This window comes from Siphateles boraxobius, unplaced genomic scaffold (assembly GCF_051911475.1).
Source record: "Siphateles boraxobius isolate OS27281-9 unplaced genomic scaffold, OSU_SipBor_1 25, whole genome shotgun sequence".
Classification (NCBI taxonomy): domain Eukaryota; kingdom Metazoa; phylum Chordata; class Actinopteri; order Cypriniformes; family Leuciscidae; genus Siphateles; species Siphateles boraxobius.
The window spans coordinates 15,266,370-15,285,040 of record NW_027508866.1 but is presented as its reverse complement, the minus strand read 5'-3'; the positions used below and the strand labels follow the sequence as shown (position 1 = coordinate 15,285,040).

The 18,671-nt window shown below is 38.1% G+C and overlaps 1 protein-coding gene and 1 long non-coding RNA gene across 2 annotated transcripts; both read right to left on the bottom strand.

Annotated features, from left to right (window-relative positions):
* Positions 1–513: 513 nt before the first annotated feature.
* On the bottom strand, positions 514–3,215 carry avd (avidin; the record flags this gene model as incomplete). Its single annotated transcript, XM_077243905.1, has 3 exons — positions 514–706; positions 792–912; positions 2,996–3,215. Coding segments are annotated over 3 exons (372 nt in total), but the record flags the coding sequence as incomplete, so codon positions are not given.
* A 4,869-nt stretch (positions 3,216–8,084) lies between these two features.
* LOC143750061 (uncharacterized) lies at positions 8,085–9,057 on the bottom strand. The gene is made up of 6 exons (XR_013207102.1): positions 8,952–9,057; positions 8,817–8,856; positions 8,758–8,779; positions 8,475–8,659; positions 8,180–8,241; positions 8,085–8,098 (listed from the first exon to the last, which is right to left on the bottom strand). It is a non-coding gene; the product is annotated as an uncharacterized LOC143750061 (long non-coding RNA).
* Between the last annotated feature and the right edge of the window lie 9,614 nt (positions 9,058–18,671).

The window sequence follows — 18,671 nt, the reverse complement described above, 5'->3', positions numbered from 1 at the left end:
TGCCACGGTGTAAACTGGATGATTTTTTTTTTTTTACTCTAGTTTCTCCATCTCCAAGCAGCATTTGTAACTGAAATGACAAGATCATGCATAATTTAAACTGCACTAGACTACCTGCAGATAAGTTGAAGGTTTCGGTGGCCGAAGGGAGCCGGTGGAGTCCTCGGGAATTGGGAAGCTAATTTCCAAATTCTGTTTGGTGCTGCATTTTTCAATTCCATTTCTGAACCACTCGAATCCCTAAACTCACACCACTGATTGAGTCAACGTTGCTATGTAGACCTGGATGGGAGGCTCAAACAGCACCAGTTTACACTTTGAGGAAATTAGCCTATGAATGATTTTACTTAATTTGAGCTTAACATAATTATTGTACAAGTCCTTTAACATTAAAATCACTTTTATACCCAACAACACTTGGTATAGTGATAGTATTAAAAGCTCAAAGACGACATGTCAGCCTAAAGGTGAAGAAATATTGGCTGGTCAGACTATAAAGACTGTCACAAACCATTTTGTGGTTTCTTTTTTGTTCTGTCTTTTATTAAGCCTTAGGGTTTTATACAAGGATTTTAAATGTCTCAGTAGGTTTAACTCTACAAGCTCAAACTCCTTGAAAAAACACCTTCAAGGAATTTAAATGACGTTGAATCTATTACAGATTTAATTTGAAATTTAAGTCTTGAAAAAAAGATCTTCTCCCAACCTAGAATACAAAAAAGAGGGAGACATGGAGTCAGCGACATTCAATAGACATTTCAAAGAAATCCTTGAATTTACACACAGCTTACCTGGTACTTCCCCAGTCACCAGCTAAGTTGTCGGCTACACTGCGCAACATCCAGAACGTTTTCAGCACTTGTGCACCGTCACCTAAAATAAAGCACTGACCAACCCAGGCAGAACATGAACCTGCAAATACACAAACACATTATGGGATTGTGTTCTTAACCAAAGTCAACAAAATTATATTTAAAAAACAAAACACAACCATAGTTTAACAATTACCATTTACCAGCAGGAAGCAATGGGGGGGGGGGGGGGGGCGTTGCCTTTTTAAGCACTGCTGATAAATGCAGTAGCAGCATCATTATGCTGTCAAAAAGCTTTCCCCAATGACGTCCATTCAAAAGTAACCATGCGTCTTACTCTTGACAATAAAAAAGGCAAGTTAGTTCCGCATATAGCCTAGTGTGGTTACCATGGTAAGTGGTGGCATTTCATTGTTTATTTTTTTATTTTTTTAACAATGAAACTCATCCATGCATTAAACCGAAGCATTAAGCTTTTTATATGAATCCTTATTTTATTATTTGATTAACAACTGACAACTCAACTGAAAAAAAAGTCTATCACCACATTAAAATGTGCATATTTGGACATGCATATTTTCGTGCCCTTTAGATGAGAATTTAAAAATTTGTAATAATTTTTAAAATATTTCAGAACACATACTGTGTATATTTTAGCCATGTGACAGTTGGTGATAACATCTTCCAGCTGAAATATGACTATGGGAAAGGTATATTAAAGTCTGAGATATATAGCGCAAAACAACCATTGAGTCAAGTGAAAAAAAAGCATGAGCCTGCAAATACGCAAAAACATTATAGGATTGTGTTCCTAACCAAAGTCAACAAAATTATATTTAAAAAACAAAACAAAAAACAACCATAGTTTAACAATTACCATTTACCAGCAGGAAGCGGGGGGGTAAACGTTGCCTTTTTTAAGCACTGCTGATAAATGCAGTAGCAGCATCATTATGCTGTCAAAAAGCTCTCCCCAATGACGTCCATTCAAAAGTAACCATGCGTCTTACTCTTGACAATAAAAAAGGCAAGTTAGTTTGGCATATAGCCAAGCGTGGTTACCATGGTAAGCCATTCTACAAAAGTGGTGGCATTTCATCGGTTTATTTTTTTATTTTTTAACAATGAAACTCATCCATGCATTAAACCGAAGCATTAAGCTTTTTATATGAATACTCTTTTTTTATTATTTGATTAACTACTGACAACTCAACTGAAAAAAGTCTATCACCACATTAAAATGTGCATATTTGGACATGCATATTTTCATGTGCTTTAGATTAGAGCATTTAAAAATTTGTAATAATTTGTAAAATATTTCAGAACACATACTGTGTATATTTTAGCCATGTGAAAGTTGGTGACAACATCTTTCAGCTGAAATATGACTTTGTAGCCATTTTCAAGTAAATATGATTACCACAAATTAGATGAATGCTAAATCTGGTGTATCTTTGTATGCATTTAAAGAGTATGATAAACGCTACATCTTCACAAAACTATTAATTTATAGCAAATAGCCTATGGGAATGGTATATCAAAGTCTGAGATATATAGCGCAAAAAACAAACAAACATTGAGTTAATTGAAAAAAAAGTGACTTTAAACAACATTGATTTGCAGATAGAACGGCAACGGCGTTCTACTACGCATGCGCGACTTTAACTGCTACATCGTGACGTTCTACTGTCACAAAGTACCGGTTAAAGTGTACTGTAACAGTCTACTACAGGAACAGCTGATTTAACAGATTAGATAAGTAATTAAATGTTATATTTTATGGTTATGTAACATTTTAATTGTATCTGTATGCAATCTAATGCTAAAAGCAACCATTATCTTGATTTTAAAATGACTCTTTTTAAATACTTTTTGTATTTTGTTAAATTATCCATTAACGTTACGCCATCCTCTTTATGTATTGTGGTTACTTTGTCAGTCAAATGATTACTTCCGGTCGCCGTTCTGCCGAATAATGCAACTAACACTATATTTGCATTGTTTTAAGGCTAGGTTTAGGGTACTGGTATGCATGGACTTTAATAAAGCCTTAAACCACATGAATGTGATGCTGGCCCAGCAGCTTTTGACTAACGTTAAAAGTGTTACATTGACCAGTCACCCCTAACCAAGTAAATATTGTTGAGGGAATGTGTGTTTACTTAAGTGCATTGTAGGCCTACCTCTCTCCCACAGCACGGAGAATGAAACTGTAGGTTGAGTCCCGTCGCCAACTATCCCGAGGATTTGGGCCGTGCGGTCTAACCCTGCGGCGCCGCTCATACTCTCCACTGCGGTCTGATACACACCTCTGACCTCTGAGCCCTCCGCCTTCACACGCAGCGTGGAGCCCAGCTCATTGCGCCAGACGCCGGTAATATTACAAGCGTCGACCTGATCAATGATTACAATGATTCATTACATGCATGAAAAAGTCTGTTCTTCAAAACGTTATTGAATGATCTGGATGCGTCATTTTTTACACTTAAAAGTCAAATACCTTCACGTTTTGCGCCGAGGACTTTGCAGGCACCGTTGGAGAGGTTATTAAAATCACAAAGAGCAAATACCACATTAATGAGCTCATCTTGGTCAAAAGCTGTGGGACATTGTGGGTCAGACTCATATTTCACTCTTCACCCTGCCTATGGTAATTTGGAGTTAATTGATTTGCATCAGGTGATCATGTCATTGGTCGGATTTAAATTGGGGTATTTATTTTTCCCTTGTTGGGAACTACTAATTAGAACTACCAGAGGGAGGCAGTGTTGTCTCAGAAGATACATATTTAAAAAGAATTTTAAGATGACTGATTAATAATGATTAGTTATTTACTGACTATCTAAAGGTTACACAATATAACGAAGATCAGAGATAGTTGTCACACTTTTTACTCCGATGAAAAGCCTATCATGGTACGTTTATTTTTAGAAAGGCACTATATGGTCACAAAATCTATTTGAAAAAAACAAACAAGGTAAAATCTATAGAACATTTTCACCTTTATTTCCCAATAGTTCACTGAACAGTACCATTTTCAAATTGATTAAAAGTGTCAGTAACGACGTTTATGTTTTAGTTTATTTCAAATAAATGATGTCCTTTTTCCCTTTAAAAAGGCTGCTACATTATAAAAAAATAGGCCTACAATGGTTTCCACAAAAATATTAAGCAGCACATTTGTTTTCAATATTGATAATAATGAGAAATGTTCCTTGAGAATTAAATCAGCATATTAGAATGATTTCTGAAGGATCATGTGACACTGAAGACTGGAATAATGATGCTGGAAATTCAGCTTTGCCATCACAGGAATAAATTACATTTTAAAATATATTAAAATAGAAAACACTAATATTAAATTGTAATAATATTTCACTGTTTCATATATTACCATTTTTTCACTGCATTTTTGATGTGTACTTTTGTGTGTAGACCAATAGTGGGGCAACTCGTCACAATGTAACCTGCTATTAAACATCTTATTCTAGGTTTTTTAGTTGATTTTAAATGGTAAAACAGTTAACAATTAATGAATTAAGAAACAATTAATTGAACCGAATTCTGAAAGCAAAAATGACAGGTGACATATAAACCCAAACTCTGTAGTAATTATCATCCAGTGCCATTGACCTTTACAATTCCCAGTACATCTGGTATTTAATGTGAGTCTGCCTCGGCTGATTTTAAAGTATATGCTTCCGCTGTATGAGAAAATCTTCCTGTAATGACTCAGCAAGTAAACATTGTGCGAAATGACAGGCTGCTGCATGGCCCTGTGTGCCATTAATGGCTTTTCACTCAACAGCTGCAGAGAGGAAGCAACTCTTATTTGGCATTTCAGAGAGCATTATGTCGTGCTCGTATCCAGCTTTTTCTTTCACTTTGTATTTTCTCTTTTTTTTTTTTTTCAGGGAACTGCTTCTTCTGTTAATTTGAATCGGGCAGACTTTGTATCGATGACATCACAGCAGTGGTCATCTTGTCATCATGTTTTATTTATATTTTAACGTGCAAAGTTGCTGCATCAAAATAGCTACCCTCCCCTGATATAAATATGTACAAGTTTTGGGGAGGCTAGAGAGCAGAAGATTGATGTATAAATATTAATAGAAGTTGCAGCTTGTGCCTGGCCTGATTTTTTTTTCTGTCCCTCTCCTTTTGGAAGAACAGATGTGTGTATCTCTGTACCTTTGCTTTCTCTCTTTCCTCTCTGAAAGGATTATTGTGTCACTTGGGCAATGGTTGCATCAGTAATCCTTGTCCCATTGGACATCATTGCTCAAAATACACAGTAAAAAAAATCCATCCATCCATTCTCCACCTCTTCTACTCAGGGTCACGGGACATCAAAAATAAATAATAAGAACAATAATAAGAAAATTAAAATAATAGTTGAGTCTTTGCCTAAAATAAGTGAAAACATTTGCTAATATTCAAGATGCATTATCTAAAAACTCATTTTAATATTCCATCTAATTTTGTTATTCAGGTTTTTTTATTTTTTATTTACAGTATAAATACTTATAGGTCAGAGGAAAATATTAAAGGAATTTGAATGGAAAATCAAAAGTTGACTTCGAAATTGGAAATAATATTATATATGCAGATTTTGTGCTCAAAAACATTTTAAATTATTATCAATGTTGAAAACAATATTTTTGTGGACCATGGTTTTTTTTTTCCAGGATTCTTTGATGAAAACTAAGTTCAAAGTTTAGCTTTTATTTGAAATATAAATCTGCCAATCATTTATAACAATTTAAAAACATTTGATACAATATTTTTTTTATAAAAAATAACTTTTGAATGACTATCTATCTATCTATCTATCTATCTATCTATCTATCTATCTATCTATCTATCTATCTATCTTGTATAAATAGAAAAAAAATTCACAGAGGGGAAAACTCTAGAAAAACAAACCCAAATTGTCAAATATAACTTTTCAACAATGTTAAAAAGGAGACAATTAAAAGTTTAAATATATAATAATATATGATAATTTATAGGTATTTAAAAAAAACTTAAATAAACAACAGAGAAAGTTCCCCTCTGACACCTCTTCTATTTCCCCAATTGCAGAAGCATCTCCAGATTGTATCAACAGCAAATTGTATGCGAGTAAAGACTTTGCAGATTTATTACAGAATATCGATCAGGCCTGGGGCCTGTTCTTCGTACGTCGCTAACTCAGTTAGCTGGATTTGATTGTTGGCGATTTGGCATGATCTTGGATCGTTTGGTTCTTCGAAGCTCATCCTAGACTTGCTGTCATAGCAACAGGTGCGCCAGCTTGAACCTGCTCGCGAGCAGGCTTATTTCATGTAAACAAGATTAGATTGCGGCTTTATAAGCGGAGGTGATACGGGAAGTCTGCCGTAGCCATGTCTTGTCCATTTTTACGACAGCAACCTGTTGCGGAAGATGCGAGGATAATTCGCAGAGCTTTTCGAATTAATCGCGTATTGCAGGATAGACAGGATCCTTTAGCGCAGCGCGACAGTGTAATTTTTGAGAGATATCGTTTTTCTCGTGAGGGTGTTATTTACATCATTAATTTGCTGGAACCACACATTAAATGTTCAACACGGAGGAGTCGGGCTTTGACAACTGCACAGACTGTGTGCATTGCCCTGAGATTCTTTGCGAGTGGCACGTTCCTTTACACTATTGGAGATGCAGAGAACTTAGTGAAAAGTGCTGTCTGTCGTGCCATTCGCAAAGTTTACTTGGCACTCAAGCAGTTTTTAGGGGGTTTTGTGGTATTTCCAAGCCACTTAAGACCCCAGGTTGTAAAGCAGAATTTTTTTGCATTTGCAAGAGAAAGCATTTTTTTGCTATTGCAGGTACATTTATAATTGTTAATGACATGCAATCATGACCATGCCAAAAAGTATGACTAACAGTATGTGTCCTTCAGGCTTCCCTAACGTGATCGGTGCCATAGACTGCACACAGGTCCCCATCAAGGCCCCACCAGGGCCCAATGAAGGGGATTTTGTGAACCGAAAGGGGGTTCACAGTGTAAATGTGCAGGCAAGTTACTATTACAATTTATAATATTCCAGATTAGTAATATATTACATAAAAAAATGAATGTAATCAAAAAGTATGCAGTTGACTGACTAAAATCTCTTAGATGGTGTGTGACTCTATGTTCCATATAACAAATGTGGAAGCAAAATGGCCAGGATCAGTGCATGACTCAAGAATTTTCAGAGAGTCACATTTATGCACATTATTTGAACGTGGTAAGGGAACTTATAAATGTCAAGCTCACAGTATTACACACACTTATGCTGAGCCTAACAAAACTGCATTTTTCCATTATACAGGGAATTTTGACAGGGTCCTGCTTGGTGACCGGGGCTATGCCTGCAGGCAGTACTTCATGACACCATTCCCTGACCCAAACCCTGGACCACAAACCCGTTACAATGCAGCTCTAGCCAGGACAAGGGCACGCATTGAAATGACCTTTGGGCAACTAAAGGAAAGATTTCAGTGTCTGAAGGGTCTGAGGGTTGCACCTGACAGGGCCTGTGACATAATTGTTGCATGTGCCATATTGCATAACATTGCCACTATCAGAAAGGAGAGGACCCCTGTGGTGGGGGTGCAGCCTGATGATGACCTCCAGCCAGTGCACTTGGACCAACCTAGTGGCAGAGCTGCACGGGACAGAATTGTGGAACACCATTTTTGAATGTGTAATAAAAGACAAGACAAAAATGCTTAGTTCCTGGAGTTTTATTTAAACAATTCTTTATAAAGAAAAGCCAGCAAGTCATCCTTTGCCTGCAATAAGAGATAGTTATGTAAAGTCAGCAATACTACTATGTGTCAAATGATGTATTAGCACTTACTCTGAAGGACCTTTTGAAGCAACTCTATCTCTAGTGCAATTTTTCTCTTTTTCAAGTTGTCAAGTTCAATTTCTCCTCTTAATTTGTGTTTTTTCAGGTCAAAATACTCGATTTTTTGTTGAAGATGCCGTTTATATAGGGAACGGATGTCACCCTGTGTCATTTTGTTAAAGAAAAAGGGTCAAAACATGCCTCATGCAACAAAAGTAAAAAGTAAAAGTACAACACTGTCCACCTCTGTATCAGTTCTTTGTGCAGACTCTTCTGTAGGCCTTTCTGTAGGTGTGGACTCCTGCAACTCATATTGCAGACAGAAAGAATAGGTACACAAGTATATACAAATTAGTGTAAAGTTATTTATGCACTTACAGGTTCTTCCTCCAAAGGACAGTCATCTGAGACAGTTTCTTCACTGTCCTGTGCAATGGAAATAAATGGGTATTACAAAGTGTTGCACTTTCTTCCCTTTATGCAAGTTAGAAAAAGGACACAACTTACTGCATATGCTTCAGCCACCACTTGCTTGGGAACAGGTAAAAGTGTTGGTGTATTATGTAAAACTGCACAAAAGAGGGGAACAAAAAAAATTGTCATTACAATTAACTACACTGTAAAAAATATAATGTGATCAATAACTCATGGCAATATATTTTATATTAACTAAAAGTTTAGAAGTTTTCACTTTCACAAACGGTTTAAATTACTGTACAAGCCATTTGGATTATACTTCATTTAATGCAGCAACAAATAATTTTACAGTGTACTAAGAGAATTGAAAACTCATTTAGCCTACCAGTAATAAAGGTGTTGCTGCTACTGGTCCCTGGCTTTGGGTCTGAGGAAGAGCTGCCCCCAGGGATGCCCTCCACAATGGGTCGGTTTTCATTCAACCCAAGGGCCAGCTCCTCTGCTGGGGTATAATGTGGTGGTGCAGGACCACCACCTGTTTTTTTTTTTTTTCAGCCTTTTTCTTGGTGGCTGTTATAAACAGACAAACACATTATTTAACAGTGGCTTTTAAAAAGAGGAAAAAATTGGCTTTTTAAAATAAAGACAGTATAAGAATTGAAGGCTACCATTTTGTAGAATATTCTTGTACTTCACTTTTACTTGTCCCCATGTTCTAGTACTTCACTTTTACTTGTCCCCATGTTCTAGTGGGTCCCGCGGAGGCTCTGACATAAAAGAACAAAATAAATATGAAATTATTAAAATGCAAAAATACATACTGTAGAAAGTGATATAAACATCTACCATGGACAGCACTTACGCATTTAATTTGTCTGCTACTTTTTGCCAGCCCTCTCTCCTGGATTTTGCAGACTTCGAGGTGTTCCCTGTCGTTTTAATTAAAGATTCAAATTCGGCATAACCTTCCATTAAAAAAATCTTGTTCTCCTTGGGAGAAAAACTGGGCGCGTTCTTCGGCCATGCTGAACAGCCAATAGCAGCGTTGCTGATCATTGTTTCTACTATCGATACATATCCCCTTTTAACCCAGCGCATGAACGCGCAATTATCTCAGATAACTCAATCCAGCGATACTAATCATAAACAACAGGTGTGTTCGAAGAACCCAATTAGCCGGATCATGATTAGCACGATGATATCATCTTGGATGTCTCATTTGATCTCGGATGTTTTAAGCTACGAAGAACGAGCCCCTGGTCTCTGAGATTAGTTGTGGTTACCACATGATTTGATGGGATGTTAAGTAGTATTTGTAATCTTAAGGACACTGTTACGTGGAGATATTTGATTTCACTTCTTTGCTTTTGAGATTTCTGAGCATCAGTTGGCTTCATCTCTGTCCCTTTGAATTGTAAACTCTGACATTACATTATTAAGTTTGCGATTCATATGAGATGAGATGGGCCAGAGAAAGAACTCCCTGCATGAAGCCTTTGATGAGCATCAAAGCACCTCAACAGGTGATCTACTGCAGTCCATCAAACAGCTGCTCTGCATTTAGCCTGAGGGGTTTAGAATCAGTCTATTTGTGGGTTGATTTCAATTAGACCGGTAGTTGTCACACAATATCTCAAAGGTCCAAATATGCATATGATAGTTCTCTCTTATGTGAGTTTCAAACAACTAATTAAACAATCTTATAAATTAAAACTTTAAAAGTTTTTGGTCATTTCTAATCATTTTTTTATGATTTAGTTATTATCAATAACACAATAAAACTCATAATTAATATAATAAAAAATTGGAAAAAAATCCAAGTCCAGGCACTCAGTGGGTTACAAAAGTAAAAAAGCCTTTATTATTTGATCGAGGGCTAAACCATTAAAAAACACCAACGCGTATCGGCCCACTGGCCTTTATCAGGGTGTTGGTAACAAACAGACAAAATCAAGCAATACTTAAAGTCCCTGTAAAATCAAAATTAAGTATGTGTTCTGAGTTTGTCACACCACAGAAAAATGGGTTATTAGCCACCCAGCCAAATTTGAATGATAAAAAAAAGCCGGCAAGTAGCCTACATAAAATAAGCTATCTATATCTTGAAAAAATGAGCAGTAGTCTCTGCTCTCAAACGCTGGGGGCGTGTCCGCTGACTGAGCTGAAACCACGCCCACTCGCGGGAAGTAAACACTCACCTGTTGTCAGCGCGACGGGAGGATGAAGGCCGAGGCGGGCGATAGTCGGTTCGGCCCCATTCACCAGTAATAGCGGATTATTAGTGAATACCAGTTGTGTCTGACGAAAGTTTATAAAACTATCTCGTGTAAAAAGATCACTACAGAGGCGGGTGTTTGCGGTGATCCTCGATCAGCTCTCCATCAAGGTGGCTCTTCACAAAATTAATCCACCCCTTCTTGATGTGATCGTTTATCGGAAATACGTGACCGCATCCAGGTAGTAGGCCTACGCATTTCCGTGACGATTGCATAGCTAGCTAGCAAACTGTAGGCTGACTGCTAGTAACTAATAATACTGACAGTAACTCGCGATTGAGCGGCAAACAGATGTTATTAATGTGCTCTATTTATATTGTTATATTGTTAGGGATTGTTACGTTTTAGCCCCGCCCAAAAAATCCGGAAAATAGCAATGGTGAAAAACTGTTTAATGGTCTAACTCCACAATTCAGTACTTCACAGTTCACAGTCTTTGTAATATGTTTTAGCAATACTTTTCTAACATTTCTAATGTATTTAGAATTTTTTTTAAGAATTGCCTTTACAGGGACTTTAAGGCCTCATTATGCTACTGCGTCAACTCCACAGCGTAGCTACGCCGTCACTCCTACAGCGTCGTGGCCGTTTTATGGTTCTGCGTCAGGTTGCGTTGCATCGTCGGTACATCTGACCAATCACAGCCCTTGGGGTCTGCGTCGCCTCGACGCGTAGTTACAATTTTTTGGAGGTGCACGTGGAGCTACGGCGGAGGGGTCGGAGAGGGGTTCGCGGCGACGCAGAGGGGACTGCCGGGGTACGCCGTCGATTCGACGCAGAAGCATAAAACAGGCTTTATAGTTGCATTGGTTTCAGGTGTGCCAGTATGGCACTTGCAACACACATTTTGGCCACTAGAGGCAGTAGTTCGGGTCATGTCTAATGCCAGAAGTTAAATCATACAAGTACAAGGCAAAATAAGAGATATCCAAGTGGAAAAGTTGGAGTAACACCACTACAAACATCTAGAGTACTCCACACAATATGTAGGGCATTGCATTCAATGACTAGTCAAAACACTATGACCATTGAAACACAACAATTACAAAAACGGTGAAAGGTCAAAATCTTCATTGAGACCTGGGGCCCGTTCTTCGTACGTCGCTAACTCAGTTAGCTGGATTTGATTGTTGACGATTTGGCATGATCTTGGATTGTTCGGTTCCTCGAAGCTCATGCTAGACTTGCTGTCATAGCAACAGGTGCGCTAGCTTGAACCTGGGGCCTGTACCATGATGGTAGTTGAACAAACTCAGGGTTACAGGATTAGTTTTGAGTTGACAAAACCAAACCAATCCAACCAGGCTTTGTTGGTACCATGATGCTGATCATCAACTTTCTCTGTCAACTCAGGCTTTGATCCTGAGTTTAGGTGTTACATCAGTATCGAACAGCCAATCACATGTTGAGAAAGAGTGAAACTCAGATTAATTTCTTGTGAGAGAAGCAGTGCAATTCACTCATTAAATAAAAGTATTAAAATAGTAAGAATTTAAACAAATTTACACAGCAAGAAGAAAACAGCTTTCTATGAAAGAGGACAACTAAAAGAAAAAGTCTCGCTACTGTATATCAGTGCAAGTAAAAGTTGTGAAGTTATTTTATACAGCTGATAAAGGTATAGAGAGAATTGAACATTTAAGCTCACATGTAGTTATTTTATAGCTTCATCTATTGATGCTAAAGCGTATTTATATTAACTTTATATATTTATTCATTTAAACTGCGTAATAATAATTGATGAACTAAAATTGTACATGTGTGATTGATTAAGGGTATAATAATTACATAAATAATATCTAAATCATACAAATTTATTATTCTAAATAAGCATCACTAAAACCAAGACGATTTTGTCTTTAAAAATCATTTGCTATGTAGTGACCTTTAATTTGGAGTAGAAACAGGTTGAGTGACTTTATCGCATCAGACATGTGTCACTTTGCTCACATCTGATTGGTCCAAGTTCGGTTTGCAACCTCTTACCTGGAACATAACCTGCCCCGGACCAGGTTAGCCGTGTAGCGTAAGTTACTATGGTGATGAACACCGCTTAAAGCCATACCACTTTCATGGTCCCTAAAACCCAGGGTTGTCGCAAACTAAACTGAAACATAGCTGGCTAGCAACCTAAACCGGCTTCATGGTATAGGCCCCTGCTCGCGAGCAGGCTTATTTCAAACAGGATTAGATCGCGACTTAATAAGCAGAGGTGATAAGGGAAGTCTTTAAACGCGGCGCGATAGTGTACTTTTTTTAGATATATAATTTTTCTCAAGACTCGTGAGGATGTCGTTTACATAATTTTTTTGGAAACGCACATTAAATATTCGACTCGTCGGAGTTGGCCTTTAATAACAGCACAAACTGTGTGCCAAAGTTTACCTTGCGCTCAAGCAGTTTTTAGGGGGGGGGGTTGTGGCATTTCCAAGCCACTTAAGACCCAAGGTTGTACTTGTAGGCTATAGCAGTTTTTCTGTTTTGTTTTTTTTGCCAACGCAGGTACATTATAATTTTTAATGAAGATCATGCAATCGTGAGCATGCGGATTAATATGACACAGTATGTCCCTCAGGCTTCCCTAATGTGATTGGTGCCATAGACTGGCCACACAGTGCAGTGAAGGGGATTCTGTGAACCAAAAGGGGGATCACAAGGTAAGTGTGTAGGCAAGTTACTATAGTGATTTTTAATATTCCATATTATCAATATTATATCAAATTTTTAAAAAAGGCAGTTGACAGACTAAAATCTCTTAGATGATGTGTGACTGTTCCATATCACAAATGTGGAAGCAAAATGGATCTGTGCATGACTCAATTTTCAGAGATTCACATTACGCACATTATTTGAATGTGGTAAGGAAAAATATAAATATCAACCTCACTGTGTGACCCCATTCCCTGACCCAAACCCCAGACCAGTTACAATGCAGCTCTAGCCAGGACAAGGGCACACAATGCAATTAACTTTGGCCAACTATTGCACCTGACAGGGCCTGTGACATTGCATGTGCCATATTACACAACATTTGCCACCATCAGAAAAAAAAAAAACCTTTTCATTAATAAAAGACAAGACAAAAATGGTTCGTTCCTTGACTTTTATTTCAATTGTTCTTTGTAAAGAAAATTTTGCCTGCAATAAGAGGCATTATGCAAGGTCAGCAATACTCTGTGTGAAATATTAGCCCTTACTCTGAAGTTCCTTTGAAGCAACTCTATCTCTAGTGCCAGTTTTTTTTTAAGTTGTCAAGTTTTTTTCAAAATACTCTTTTCAAAATACACCCCTATTTTCTAGGGGTGGGGTGGTGGGGCAGGGGGACTAGGGGTAAACCTGTCAACACAAGCCATATGCAACAAACATTAAAAGGAAAAGTACAACACTGGCCACCTCTGTATCACTGCTTTATGCAGACTCTTCTGTAGGCCTTTCTGTAGATATGGACTCCTGCAACTCATATTGCATTCAGAAATAATAGGTACTCAAGTGTAAATGAAATAAAGTTATTTAAGCACTTACAGATACTTTCTCCAAAAGACAAGTCATCTGAGTGGGTTTCTTCACTGCCCTGTGCATTGGGGGAAAATGGGCATTGCAAAGTGTTGTACTTTTACCCTTTTAATGTAAAGTTAGAAAAAGTCTTCCTGCACATGCTACAGCCAACTCTTTCTTGGGAACAGATAAAAGTGTTGGTGTATTGTTTATACTGCACAAAAGAGGAAACCACAATTTAATTGCAATGAAGTACACTGGGGGAAATGTGATCAATAACTCATGGCAACATATTTTTTTTTTTACATTATGTAGTTTCACAATTGTTTCACAAGTCAAAGCAATTCATTACTACTCAACGTTTAACAGTTGATATGACTGGACAGCCATTGGGCTTATAGGCCTACTTAATTTAATGCAGCAACTAATTATTTTACAGTGTACTAGGATCATGTAATGCTCATTTACCAGTAATGAAGGTGTTGCTGCGACTGGCCTCTGGGTCTGAGGAAGAGCGGCCCCCAGGGATGCCCTCCACAATGGGCCAGGGTCTTCTGCCTGGGTATAACGTGGGGGTGCAGGACCACCACCTGTTTGTTTTTCTTTTCATTTTTTCTCAGCTTTTTCTTGGTTGCTTTTTTAAACAGGCAACTATTTATTAGCAGTGCCTTATAAGTACAAATTACCATAAAATATTCTAGTAATTTACTTTTACTTGTTCCCATGTTCTAGTAGTGGGTGGGTGATGACTGACATTACAATGAACAAAGTTATTAATTATTTAGATGTTAAAATACAAAAATATAAATGCCTACTGTAATAGGCTAAGTGATAAAAACATTTAACATAGTCACTACACACTTAATTTGGTACTTTTTGCCAGCCCTCTCTCCTGGCTTTTGCACATTTGAGGTTACAACTTTTAATTAAGTTTTCAAATTCTGCATATCCTTCAAGCAATAACTCTTGCTCTGCTGCGGTGAAAAACTGAGCGCGCTCTTTGGCCACGGTGAACAGCCAATAGCAGCGTTGCTGATCAATGTTTCTACTGTCGATACATATCCCCTTTTAACCCAGCGCATGAACGCGCAATTATCTCAGATAACTAAATCCAGCGATACTAATCATAAACAACAGGTGTGTTCGAAGAACCCAATTAGCCGGATCACGATTAGCACGATGATATCATCTTGGATGTCTCATTTGATCTCGGATGTTGGTTCTCAAAGTCGGGTCCGCGAAATAATTTTAGTACCTTATGAACGGAATCCATTCCATCGGGGAAATTCTTGGCATATCGCTCCTGCTCTCTCCCCCCACAAACGCGCGCGCATACAGAGAGAAGAGTGAATCCGCGAATATACAGCCTAGTTGTAAAATCAAAGCTAAGAGGAAGGTTTACATTTTTCAGTTCTTTTTTTTTTATCCATCAGTTTATTTAAACTTTTTTAAATTAATATTGTTTAAGACGTTTAGTAGCATGCCTATGTCATTTGTAATGGAAGCCCGTTTCCGCCACTGAATACAAAAAAGAAAAGGTGATTGTGACTTTAAAGTCAGAATTGTGAGATTAAAAAGTCACAACCTACCCTTTTTATAGTTTTATATGGTGGACACGGGCTTTCATTCTCTTTGATAGGCGGCATAGACCTACATAGGTAAAAATGTATGAGCCTTTTGCCTTTACACAAGAGCGTCATCTCCAGATATGAGTCACTTTGAGAACGTTTCAGCATTTAATTTGATGCAAAAATAGGGGCGGTTCTAGGGTCAGTGGATACTCGGGTCTTTAGCCCAAACTAAAATTGGGTATTTTTATTTAAATTAATGAATTGATTATAAAAGCGATTTAAGGGAATACATAAAAAGAAAGGCTTATTTTAGGCCTATTAATGAAATAATTACAGTTGTCAAATATTAAATCTTTATACAGTTTACCAGGCGTTCGTTCACTGTTAACATCCTTGTGTGAACGGTAATAAGCCCCGCATTCTTTAATCATTTTGACATTGATGAGCTAACGTTAGACCGCTGAACGTTTTGTCATCCAACAAACAGAGCGGTGCGTAATGGAGTGCATCAGAGCAGCATCAAACATATTAAATACATTGCAGTGAATCTCTTATTTGCCAATAATAATGACAGGTTTGCGAAAAGTGTAGAACTCGGTGAGCTCGCGCAAAACACATCTTCAGCACGCGACTCGTTTAAATGTCTCTGATTGGCCGATGCGTTTAACAGGCATGTCTGTGATTGGCTACAATGCTCAACGCTGCTAACGCACGTTGTAAGTACCTTTAATGCAAAGGGAAAAATATAAATAAAACCGTAATATGCACTTTTCATGATTAGGTAATCACGGCAGCTGTAATCATTTGGCGCTTTTCCACTGCATGGTACGGTACGGTTCGGTACGGCACGCTTTGGCGCTTTTCCACTGCATGGTACGGCTCGGCTCGGCTCACTTGTGGTGCTTTTCCACTGCATGGTACGGTACGGCTCGCTTCGGCTCGCTTTAAATGGTACCACCTCTGTTGAGGTTCCAAGCGTACCGTACAGATACTAAAATGTGACGTGGAAGCACTGTGATTGGTCAGACAGACAGAATCGTCACTACCAGCGTCATTCTATTTGCGAGACATCAAACCCGCTAGATTTTAATAGCCAGTAACAGCTAGCGCTGTAGTACCTGTTTTAAAACTACTTGCTTCACTTGCTTGAAGAAAGAAAACTTTCAAAAAAGAAATGGCTGAATCGTGGTCAGTGGACGAGAAGCGCAGACGTTCCTCTTGTTGGTCGCTGAGGAGCGGGTAAACTATAACGATCAGACATAATCTCACCCACTTTGAAGCGGTACTAACTGCAGTGGAAAAGCAACCGAGCTAAAGCGAACTGAGCCGTGCCGTGCCGTGCCGCGCCGAGTTGTACCTCGCAGTGGCGAAGCGAGCCGAACCGTGCCGCGCCGAGCCGAACCGTTCTGAGCTGTACCATGCAGTGGAAAAGCGCCATTATTCACATTTGTTTTTCTGATTAATTGTTTTGCTCTGAGAAAGACAAGGTAGCAAAATATTCGGGGCTTTACTAAAAACATTCCGCCCCTGGGCCTACATAAATAATAACAATACAAAACTTTTATTCACTACAACCCGCCAAAATAAAAGTTTGGTTTAACTTGAACAAATGAACAAATCTTTTTTCGAGTCGTTCGTTGAATGAACGATATGACTCCGAAAAAGCCTCGTTCAAAATGAACAAATCTTTTTTCGAGTCATTTCGTTCGTTGAATGAACGAAATGACTCGAAAAAAGATTCGTTCATTTGGATGAACGAGTTTGAACAGGAGAGTCACGAACGAAGGTACGCGCTCGCGCTGTGCAAGATAGAGGTGATCAGCGCGTACACGAGCGTGATTGACACTGCTAAGACATTCCTCCTGGCTCTGATTGGTTGTTTCTGACCGGGAGCGGTGAATTTCTGCAAATGGCAGTAGGACCACAGGGAGGAGCCAGAGGAGCTTGATTTTTTTCACAGATTATCTGTCTCATATTCTACTTTCAGGACATAATGACAGTTTTAACAAATATTTGTTTACAAAAGCTACCTACTGGAGCTTTAAATACTAGGATGTGTTCTGCAACAGTGTTAATTCTGTTATGATCTGTTGATTGTTCTGCCATTGATATAAGGTCCAATGAGTTCATTAATTTAAAATTGGATGCACGTAAACATTACATCATTTAAATGTTATTTTAAATGGATGGTTCGCCCAAAAAAATGAAAAGTGTCTCATTTGCTCACCCTCAAGTTGTTCCAAACCTCAATGAGTTTCTTTCTCCTGCTGAACACAAAAGAAGATATTTTGAAGAATGTGGATAACCAAACAGTTTCTGGTACTTTAAAAAAAAAACATATGGAAGTCAATGGGGCTCATCAACTGTTTGGTTACTGACATTCTTCAAAATATCTTCTTTTGTGTTCACCAGGAGAAAGAAACTCATTCAGGTTTGGAAAAACTTGAGGGTAAATGATGACACAATTTTCATTTTGGGTGAACTATTATTTTAATGTTAATGTTTTAATTTTAATCTAGAGAATTTTAATGTTTGGTTTTATTAGAACAAGCCTGTGCTTGCTGTCTTGCTGTTGATTTTAAGAAAGCTTTTAAGATAAAAGACTTAGTGTAAATGCTATTAAGTCCAAATGCAATTTGAATAAAAGACCCACTGTTTACATGTATAAGTGGTTTTAACATGATTTAAACTTGCATGTTTTTCTGTTCTATAAAACGGGTCTTGTTTTTAGGGTGAAAAAGATTACAATGTAATTAATTCCAATGGCATTTAAGAGTACAAATAGTTTTAAGCATGTTAATCACAGACAGTTATTGTTATGAGGGGGTCCTTGGAAATTTCTCCGCTCTAAGGGGTCCCTGGTCTAAAAAGTTTGAGAACCCCTTAAGCAACGTACGAAGAACGGGCCCCTGGATGACTAGTGGCCCTCAAAGAATAGATCCAATATGTCTCCCTTTGTTTAAGGCGTTTGATTATATTCCCACCTCTGGCATCAAGGTAAATAGCCTCAATCCCCACTACTCGTAAGGTCGAATCCCTTCCATGTTTAGCGTCTATATATTGTTTGGCCATTGGATAATTCATATTTCCAGTCCGGATGGCATACCTATGCTCAGCTACCCTGTCTCTTAATCTGCTTTTAGTGAGGCCTACATAAAAACAGCCACAAGTACACTCTAATCGCAGACTGATCTCATGAAATGGCGTATGTATGACACGCCAATTCGTATTTCCATTTTT